We start from the raw sequence: 10,766 nt of genomic DNA, 5'->3' as shown, positions 1-10,766 counted from the left end.
GATCTGACTGGATTTAAACCTAGATGCTAAGAGGCAGCTCCTACATGTCTTGCTACAGGAATAGTTTTTAAGGCCACATGGCGATGAAATGGTTAAACAAAAACCCCACGTCGTCACAGCAAGGCTGATTCTTAGTACAGCTCCCCTAGTGGACAGTATGTTCAGATCCTGTGAACCCTACATATCTAAAACCATATTTGGACACACGCATTCATACTGAGAGCCTAGTAAAGACCTGCTCCGCCATATCGTTAACATTTCTACAGTTACCCATGCTACGCTAACCCTAGGCTCATCTCAAAGGCATCGACACGTTCCCTCTGGGCAAAGGCAAACTTTTGAGTTGTGAGGGAATGCCTGGAAAAATATCAGTAAGTGCCACCTTCTCCCATTTCACTCATAAAGGCAGATCATGGTTAAAAAGAAAACAAGGAATGTCAGAGAAAGGAATGATGCGGGATAAACAGGGGGAAGGGTTTAGGACACAAGAGGAAGACGGGGGGCAGTGAAGATTACTTATAACAACCATGTCAATAGTATTCATGAGGTTTTTTGATTATTTGTTTTCCTCTGTTTTTACTTTTATATACAAACAAATCAAAACACAAAATATGGATTGTGCACGTTTTTGTTTGTTTCCACATATATATATATTTCATGAAAAGCCTCGATACTCATTGGGAGGGAAAGGGATAGGAATATGGAGGGAGGGAAGAAAACTGTAGGAAAATGGACGGAGTGAGAAAGATCCTTTTCCTTTAAACCGGTTAAGCAGTTAATCCAAGATTATGATGATGATGATGTTGATGATGGAGGGAACTGGAGGAGGTTCGAGAGGAAGAAAGGGAGGGAGGGAAGAAATAGGAGGATGGCAAGAAGGAAAATGGGGGTTTGGAAACAGCTCAATCTTTCCAGTCCTTCTTGATGTTCAGGTTCCATTCCCAGGACAGGTGGTCGTGCTTGTCGTCATCAGTGAACTTGGATTTAATGTTGTAAGTGCCGCGGGCCAGCATGCCTTTGGGTGCCTCCTCCAAGGGTGTCAGGAATTCGTATTCATTCGGCCGAGGCCCATAGCTGCCCACCATGTAGTCAGACTTGTCAACTGAACACAAGACACAGGTGAAGAGGTGTAAATGAAATGGAGTACACTACTTGCTATATTAATTAATTATCAAAGGTTGTTTAAGCAATCAAGGATAGTGTATGTGTTACAATAAAATCTACTCTCAACATAACTTGTTTTCATTATGGAGACACGAGCAGCCCAATTAGGGGTGTGCGATATGCATCATCTACGATAATATCATAATGATTCTTTGTGGAAGCTGACATGGAGGATATCACTCGGTTTGTAAAAAGAAACAGTTCAATAAACAATAAGTTAATACTGTACGTTACATTTTAGACACTATATTGTTTTTTTTCTTAATTTGGCAACAAAATTAAGCATTCAGTCATGGAAGAACTGTTCTCCACCTCGGAGCGACACAGCGATTTTTCATTACTGAATGAATCCACGTTGAAAGAATCAGGTGAGTCAATGATTCAAGGACCAAGTCAAATGTAGTGTACTTGTCATTAGAAAACAAAAAAAAGAATTTTTTTTTTGTCAATGTCACACGCCACTAATCATAATGTATTAATGTTATTAATATATTTAAATGTGTATTGTGTAGATCAGGGGTGCCCAACCCTGCTCCTGGCGATCGACTGTCCTGCAAAGTTTAGCTCCAACTCTAATCAAACACACCTGCCTTTAATTTTTAAGTGATCCTGAAGACCTTAATTAGTTGCTTCAGGTGTGTTTGATTAGGGTTGGAGCTGAACTTTGCAGGACAGTCGATCGCCAGGAGCAGGGTTGGGCACCCCTGGTGTAGATCATCTTCAGTCGCAGATTTTTATTGGATTTTAATTCTTATATTAAAATGGAATATGTTAATATCAGCCAATTAGAGCAAATACTATTATTACATGGCTGACTTTCATTCATTTGTGCACCATTCCTTCATGTTCATTTGTGCATAATAATAAACAATCTATAAATATTCATGGTAGATTGGCCTCCCCAAAACATAGTCTGTTCAAGCATTAATGGGACGCTCTGGTGTACAGAGGGGGAAGTAGATTTCCACATCCAGTTCCTCAAAGAACTCGAGGCTTTTCTTCTAAAAGGGTCACGAAACCCCGTTTCAGCACCGTTTAGTTCTCATCACAGTTTTGGAAAGTGCTACAAAAGTGGGTGTGGTGGAGGAGGAAGAGGGGCGACAGACAACACAACAGCGTCGTCAGATTCAGACAGTTTCGTTTCGCTCCCATTGAGTTAAAAACACAAATAAATGCACAGCCATTTGCACTCTGCACCAAAAATATATATGATAAGCAACACTTTCACCTCTTTTCCTTTGATTTTGGGGTGAAATGTACCCTGAACATGAATGTCAGATTGTCATTTTTAAAGAACACTTACTCTTGACCCCTTTCCTAAAGGTCTGCTGTACGTACTTCAACCCCGAGACGATCTCTTTGTTTACCTGCACACAAATGTAAATATATGTGATGTGATGTCACATTATGTAACAGGTACGCTTCAAAGCAACATATGTTGTTTACATGCAGTCAGTAAGACCAATATACAGTGTGTGTGACTGTTTACAGCACAGCAGCTATATTCACACAGCTATGAGGCAGCACTGCTTAACACGTGACGGGAAGAAACGTGGAGTAATCTGGAGATGCAGAGAGCCCAAGCTTCAAATAAGAGGATATACTCAACAAATGTGGAAGTGAAGTACCTTTCATTTACCGGATTATCCACAAACAGGCACTAACACATGATTACGAAATATGAACAGAATTTCCAGTAGAAATAACTTCTAATATGCAGTTACTTTGCTATGAAATTCTCATACTATGACAAAAGTTGTGTGATGGCATCAATTCCTAGCAATTACTGCATCTAAATGTTTCCAGTTGTGGTCATCTAACCTTGAAGCTGATCTTTATCCTGTACTCCACTCCCTCCTTCAGCACAAATGACTGCTTCTTAAAGGACTCCAGATCACCTGAGAGTGGAGCAAACACACACACACACACACACACAAAGTTAGTGCAGCTTTGAAAACATACCAGTGTGCATCGTTTTGAACTATTACTGCGTTACAGCAAAACGTAATATACTACTGTAATATTATTACTTTTGTAATGCGTTACTCCCAACACTGCTAATAACACATGATACATCCAAGAGAAATTATCAGACTGCACTGCCTTTTTGTGTCAACATTACAGCTCTCATTCTAACCTATCGATGTTGAAGTCTTACTTTCAAAACAATATCTGTAACGTTCAATACTGAACGGAAGCTCAAACGTGCAGGAACCAATGAGGTTGCGCTTCTGTTTACAATATTTGATTTTCTTTATGTATGTGCATTGATTATTGTTTATAGGTCAACAAAAGCCTAAATTAAGTGACTGTCTCTCTTCAAGAGACTTGGACTAAATGGCTTGATTAATATGGATTACTTTTAGAATGTCTTTATGACATTTTTGAAGCTTGAAAATGTTGATTTCCTTTTGATAACTGGACAACAATAATGAAAATATTAAAAATATCTTTATGTTCTGAAGATAAAAAAACCAAGAGTCTTAGATTTTGGAACGACATGAGGCTAAGTAAATGACTTAACCATTCAACAAAACAGGTTATCTCTACTTACCTTGCAGGTCAAGGGTCAGCGGGGCAGGAGCAGTCTCGCACATGAGAGTTAGCCGTGTCACCTGAACATTGGGAGCACTGGGATCTGCTAAATGAACAAAACAAATAAGCACATGAGGAAAGCCATAGACTGACATCAGTATATCCAAATTCATTTTGGTAAATGGGAGGGAATTCACCACTTAGGTGACTATTATGGAGGGGATTAATGAATTTAAAATGATTCCTTTTCATCTGTGTCGATTAGCTTGTTACCCACATATTGTAGTGAATACATTTTGTTGATTGACTGACAATTATAGTGAGACCATTACAAGTTCACGAGGAATGTCTGACGATGACTTCCAGAAACACTTTTTGTTTGTTTGAGCAGCTCAGCTTGTGGCTCCGCTAATGCTGTGAGATTCTGTCAGTCGATAAAAGAGCATGGAGGGCAGGTGTATGGGGGAGACATGTTTAAAAACTCATTTTTGCAAATCCGTTAGATGTCGCTTGTTCTATAAGCAGCAACTCATGTCAACTTTATTATTTTGTTTAGAGTACGGCCAGCAGTCCCATCACTGATGTCCATGTGTTAACTTAACGCAGGCACTGTGGAAGCACTACTGATGCTTATTGTAGCCCATCCATCATCCGCGCTGACGTCTCTGTGGGAGCTGCTTCATTCACTCTACGTGAAATAATGAGATTGATGCGGGTGATTAAACGCCTGTCTCTCGACGCTCGTTCAAACAGCTCTTCAGGTGATGAGATGAACCATAACAGGCAGGGTTATTGTAATGGTTGACTGCTGATAAAAACAAAAAGGAGCAGGAACTGTAGATACGCGACCGCGTTTTAGAGCGCTCTTGTGAGGGTGCTGGCAGACGATGCACAAGGACAGCAGCCGGAGGCCTGAGGCCCCGTCTGAGCAGTAGCCCCTCACTGCAGAACCCAAGATCCAGGGGGCGTGGTTGGATCCACATCTAGGGGGTGGAGATGGGTAGGAGTAGGGGTGGAGATGGGTAGGTTTAGGGGTGGAGATGGGTGGGTTTAGGAGTGGAGATGTGTAAGTTTAGGGGTGGAGATGGGTAGGTTTAGGGGTGGAGATGGGTGGGTTTAGGAGTGGAGATGTGTAAGTTTAGGGGTGGAGATGGGTAGGTTTAGGGGTGGAGATGGGTGGGTTTAGGAGTGGAGATGTGTAAGTTTAGGGGTGGAGATGGGTAGGTTTAGGGGTGGAGATGGGTAGGAGTAGGGGTTGAGATGGGTGGGTTTAGGGGTGGAGATGGGTGGGTTTAGGGGTGGTGATGGGTGGGTTTAGGGGTGGTGATGGGTAGGAGTAGGGGTTGAGATGGGTGGGTTTAGGGGTGGAGATGGGTGGGTTTAGGGGTGGTGATGGGTGGGTTTAGGGGTGGAGATGGGTAGGAGTAGGGGTTGAGATGGGTGGGTTTAGGGGTGGAGATGGGTGGGTTTAGGGGTGGTGATGGGTAGGAGTAGGGGTTGAGAAGGGTAGGTTTAGGGGTGGAGATGGGTGGGTGTAGGGATCAGGGGGTGGAGACTGGTAGGTTTAAGTATATGTAAGGTGGGAGGAGTTAGATCTGGATCCAACCACGCCCCCTGGATCTTGTGTTCTGCAGTGTGGACCATCTCCGTCTGAGAGCCTTTACCCAAGAGTCAACAGCTCGAGTCCAGAACAACATGATTTACCCAAGTAGGACACAATACTGGATCAACATTATCTGATGGTCCTGGAACAACATGCATATCTGGATGAAGATCACATGCTAATTATTTTGACAAATATTGCAGTCAGGCTGGATACCGGTAAGTCGGCAACTACCTCAAGGTACAAAACATCAGCAATGCAACGCAAAATCAAATAAAAATCAAGTTTGTAGTAACGTAGTCTTTGTAATCATGTAACCATTTTTTTTTCAATAAAAAGGTTTTATTTAAAAAAAAAAAAGGTTTCAGTTCGGTGGCTCTAAATGTCATGTGGTGCAATCAGCAAATATAAAAATACGTTTTTTTTCCTTAAAATGTAAGGAAAATATATTAGGTACATTACCCAAAAGTATAAAACTTCCTACCTATCAAGGTTTGTGGTCGGTAAAATTTTTATGTTTTTGTAGTCTTGTCTGCTCATCAAGGCTGTATTTATTTGCACAAATATACAATAATATGTGAAATATTACAATTTAGAATAATATTAATTAATAATTTCATTTTATTTGTAATATTTATTATTTTATTCAGCATCATTACTCCAGTCTTCAGTGCCACGTGATCCTTCAGAAATCATTTGATGCTCAAGAAACATTTCTAATTATTATCAATGTTGAAAACAGCTGTGCTGCTTCATATTTTTGTGGAAACAGTGATGTTTTTTTTTTTTTTTTCAAGATTCTTTGATGAATAGAAAGTTCAAAGAACTGGAATGTTCTGTAACACTATAAACATCTTCACTGTCACTTTTGATCAATTAACTGTGTCCATGCTGAATAAAAGTATGAAAAAATTTAGGGCTGTTAATCGATTAAAATTTTGGTGCGATTAATCGCACACTTATCATGAAATTAAGCATGCACCATTTATCTATAACATGTTCATTCTGTCATTATTTACTAGCCTATATCCAGCAAAGTAAACCGAAAGATTGAAGGGTGACTCTTACAAAACTATTTTCTGCAAGCTTATTTCATGATAAACTTAGAAAGGACAAACAAAAGGAGCGTCATGTGACTGACCCGGCATGAGAAGGTCAGTGAGGGCTCTATGAGCGCTCTTGACACACAGATACAGCTGAAACTACAGCTGTATGCCAAGACATACTAATCAAATGAGCTAAAATCAAAGGCTGTTGAAAGTAGAGCTGGTCCATAGGATGAATTCTGGGAAAGGGACTGTTGTGACGCGTGTGTTTGCATAGAAACTTTCATCAAACTAGGTCAGAGCAGCGAGAGCGTGTACAGTAAAGCGACACACACCTGCAATAACATTGCAGCTGCCCAGTAGCGCCTCCTTGTACTTGCGGAGGCTTTCGTCCTCTTGGTCGAGCTCCTGGATTTCTTGAAGGCTCTTCTGGGCCGGCGGCTTGTAGTTGACAGACTCGCGGTTTTCGTTCTCGGCTGCGATAGCGGCTAGCTGCTCTGGTGTGGGCTCCTGCTCGGCCATGATTGACAGCTGGAGGAAAACAAACATACACATCTTTATTCAGAACTATTGCATTAGTGGTCAAAGCCAATTACTGCAGGGACTCAAATACACTGCACAGCGCTGAGTGTGTGTTCAGGAGACACACACACAGAGAGATAAAGGAGTGTAAATATTTTAGGTTGACAGCGAATAATTTCAAGTCACATTTCAAAATTACAAATTTATTTCAGATGTATACAGGTTTTATATAAAAACAAACACAATCACAATATACACAATCATTATTTAGAGAATTTATGAAAACAAAAATAACATGGATTTTAAATGTCCCAAAATTTGAAACTTTAAAATGGGTTCTTCAGAAATATTATTCAAGACTATACAGTTTAAAAGTTTAGTGTCTGTAAGATGTTGTTGTTTTTGAAAAACATCTCTTATGCTCACCAAGGCTGCATTTATTTGATCAAATGTACAAAAAAGCAATACTGTGAAATATTATTACAGTTTCAAATAATAATAAAAAAAAATATATATATTAAAATGTAATTTATTCCTGTGATGCAAATCTGAATTTTCAGCATCATTACTCAGTCTTCAGTGTCACATGATCTTCAGAAATCAGTCTAATATGCTGATTTGCTGCTCAAGAAACATTTCTGATTATTATCAATGTTGAAAACAGTTGTGCTACTTATTTTGTGGAAACCGTGACTCTTTTTTTCCCCCCAGGACCCTTTGATGAATAGAAATCTCAAAAGAACACAATTTATTTGAAATAGGGATCTTTTGTAACATTATAAATGTCTTTAGTCGTGCCACTTTTGATCAATTTAATGTGTCCTTGCTGAATAAAAACATTAATTTCTTCCTAAAACAAAAATCTGACCCCTTCTGAACAGTAGTGTATATGCTGTAGTTTTAAACACTGTAACTACTTTAACAGTTTATGCAAAAACAAGCATACAGCACAGTCAATGCTGTCAAATGACGGAGGTTTTTATCTCCTGAAAAATTACCGGCTGAGCAGTTAATTCACATCTGGATGTTTACATTCATGTCATAAGACTCGTATGCGTTTCACCCAGTGTGGCCTTTCAAAGATTTACGTTTAGGAAATGAATGCAGAGGACGTCTGGGAAACACTTGTGCTGCAATGCAGCAGCCCTGGAACAGGAAGCGCTTGTGTTCTCTGTAAGTCAGACGGAGCGCTGTCCCAATACAACTTCAGAGTGCTTCACCTTGACAGCAGCTTCTGTAGTTTCCTGTTGTGCAGAACTGCAGCTCGCTCTGCTTATAGAGACACCTCACTGTGGCGATTTCCTTTCCTTACATGGTATTGGCGTGCTAAACGCACAAAATCACACTCATAACAGAACTGAATCACCATCAGCTTGCTTTGACACACGAAACATGCATCTGTAAAAGACCAGAGTTCGTTGCATGTTTTTACTCCAGGGTGAAACAAGTTAACTAGTTTTGTAGCAGATTTTTATTAGAAATGCAATTTGCATAGCCCTATGATTTCCACAAAGATGAAATGTGGATGGAATTGCAGAATCCAGAAAAAAAAAAGTAATTTACTGATATAACAAGGAAGGAGTGTCATGAAACTGTTGATAATAATAATAATAATTACTAAAATATTTTATAAGGAACAATTTATCACAGCAATCCTAAATCAATAAAACAGGCAAAAGAATTTCTGAAAAACTAAAGCACATTTCTTAGGGCACTACTATTGTTAAAATGTTAATAAATTATACAATTGTTAAAATAGAGTTCAGCCGATTAGACATTGTTTTTGATTATTAAAATTAAATTAAAACAGAAAAATAAAAAATAAATAGAAAGCACAGAATTTGGGGAGGGGGGGGGGATAGGAGGATGGAATATGGAGGATTAAAATTAATAACATTTGGCATTAAACATGATTGCTTTAATTATGATCAGTGCCAACAGGCTGTTCAGAAATGTTGATTATGAAATTTGTTAATATTTAATATATTATAGGCAATACTGTTCAAAAGTTTTGGGTCTGTAAGATATTAGATATCATAATGTTTTTGAAAGAAGTCTCTTATGCTCACCAAAGCTGCATTTATTTGTTAAAAAAAAAAATACAGTAAAAAAACAATAATATTGTGAAATATTATAAACTGGTTTCTATGTGAATATATAGTAAAATGTAATTTATTGCTGTGATGCAAAGCTGAATTTTCAGCATCATTACTCCAGTCTTCAGTGTCACGTGATCCTTCAGAAATCATTCTAATATGCTGATTTGCTTTTTTCAGCAATTCTTTGATGAACAAATTCAAAAGTAGTAAATACTTCTTACATTGTTACAATAACTTTTGATAAACTTAATGCATCCATGCTGAATAAAAGCATTAATTTCTTTCCAACAAAAATGTCTATTTTATATTTTTGGCACATGTCTAAATCTAATATCATTAAAAATCAGTTAATTGCTGAATTCATATTTGGTTATGTCCCTTTAGGAGCCGCTGCTACATGCATGCGTGTGTTACCCTGAAAGGGCCCTTTAAGTCATCAAGCAGAGAAATTCCACTTGGCTGCAAACAGAGTAACAATTTCTATAAATCCAACCACTTGTTTCAAACAAAGAGTAAAGATCTGCCAGCTAATCTTACGAACAGCTGTAATGAGGACCACATATGAACAAACACACGAGATACGAACCGAGAGCCAGTTGAAGTACAACAAAACAAAAATCCTCCAGCATATGGTGTCCTGGAACAGCCTGTAGGTCGTGTATATCGAAGACAGATGTTGTTTGCGTAACACTTCAGGAGACTCCCAAAAACCTCTTTGAGCAGATTGCAGTGCTGGTGAACGAGCTTGTCTCATGAAAACCCACAGAGTAGTTTTCTGTGCTAGCCCTTATCATTAACATGACTATAAACTAGAAAATGACACAATGTAATCAATAAAAGAGCCTAACATTCCAGCGAGTCATCCTGGCATTGCGAAAGCAGTCCTCTTATAGTTTTGGCAGGGGATGCTTTTGGCCACGGTCAGACAGAACTCAGATAACACTGCATGTCTTTTTCCATTCTGGGCCTCTGCGCTCCCCTGACAGCAAGAGAGGCCGTTCTTCATCAGCGAGCTCTGGCACACTGCTCCAGCGGCTGGGGTTTGAAGCTCAGGATCAGAAGCGTGACAGACACTCATGATGGGTTGCCATGTTTCTATTAGCACTAAACCAGGCATGTCCAATCCTGCTCCTGGAGGCCACCTTACTGCAGAGTCTAGATTCAACCTATCTGACGAGAAGTTTCGAACTGATGCGAAAGACACTGATTTTTTAAAATCAAATTTAAGACTTAAGACCTTTATTGAGACCTGCACACATACAATTAATACCATATGAGCACGGTAATGTCTATGGTCACATATTAAACTGTAAAATGACTGCAAAAAGCATGATTTACTGTTCAGATACAGGTTTTCACAAAAACAAAAAAAGTTTTATAAAACAAACTTCACAAAAGTATCAATTATGTTAATTTTAACTATTATTAGCAATCAATTATTATATTATTTAAATAACCAATATATTTTTACGGTCTTAATTGTTTGAGTTTTTATATGAGCAATATCACTCGAGTACGAGAGTGATACCAGCTCTATATCAGCATGGCTGTGATTAGGCCAGAGGCACGAGGCCTCCAAACATGAACAAATTTCATAAGTGTAATTTGCAGACTTGGAAAAGCCATGGAAATTAATAAGATCCTAAAAGGTCACGGAAATGTCATGGATATTTCTTTGTTCGATATACAGTATCTCACAGAAGTGAGTACACCCCTCACATTTTTGTAAATATTTTATTATATCTTTTCATGTGACAACACTGAAGAAATGACACTTTGCTACAATGTAAAGTAGTG

The 10,766-nt window shown here is 38.9% G+C and overlaps 1 protein-coding gene across 3 annotated transcripts in view; it reads right to left on the bottom strand.

The window, feature by feature from the left end:
- Window positions 1-189: 189 nt before the first annotated feature.
- The window catches only part of LOC107654583 (rho GDP-dissociation inhibitor 1-like), a 30,952-nt gene continuing 20,375 nt past the window's right edge, over window positions 190-10,766 (bottom strand). For 2 of the 3 annotated variants that reach the window (XM_016441723.1, XM_016441722.1), the window contains 5 exons: window positions 6,684-6,879; window positions 3,719-3,805; window positions 2,986-3,062; window positions 2,468-2,531; window positions 190-1,102 (listed from right to left, as the gene is read on the bottom strand). In XM_016441723.1, coding sequence (XP_016297209.1) covers window positions 903-1,102; window positions 2,468-2,531; window positions 2,986-3,062; window positions 3,719-3,805; window positions 6,684-6,870 — 615 coding nt within the window. In that variant the 5' untranslated portion in view covers window positions 6,871-6,879 and the 3' untranslated portion in view covers window positions 190-902. The remainder of the gene's footprint in view (window positions 1,103-2,467; window positions 2,532-2,985; window positions 3,063-3,718; window positions 3,806-6,683; window positions 6,880-10,766) is intronic. The other variant, XM_016441726.1, reaches the window with a different exon arrangement.

The sequence above is a fragment of the Sinocyclocheilus anshuiensis genome, unplaced genomic scaffold (genome assembly GCF_001515605.1).
Source record: "Sinocyclocheilus anshuiensis isolate Anshui unplaced genomic scaffold, SAMN03320099.WGS_v1.1 scaffold787, whole genome shotgun sequence".
Lineage (NCBI taxonomy): Eukaryota > Metazoa > Chordata > Actinopteri > Cypriniformes > Cyprinidae > Sinocyclocheilus > Sinocyclocheilus anshuiensis.
Note: the sequence above shows the minus strand (reverse complement) of the source record. Positions and strands in the feature narration are given on the sequence as shown.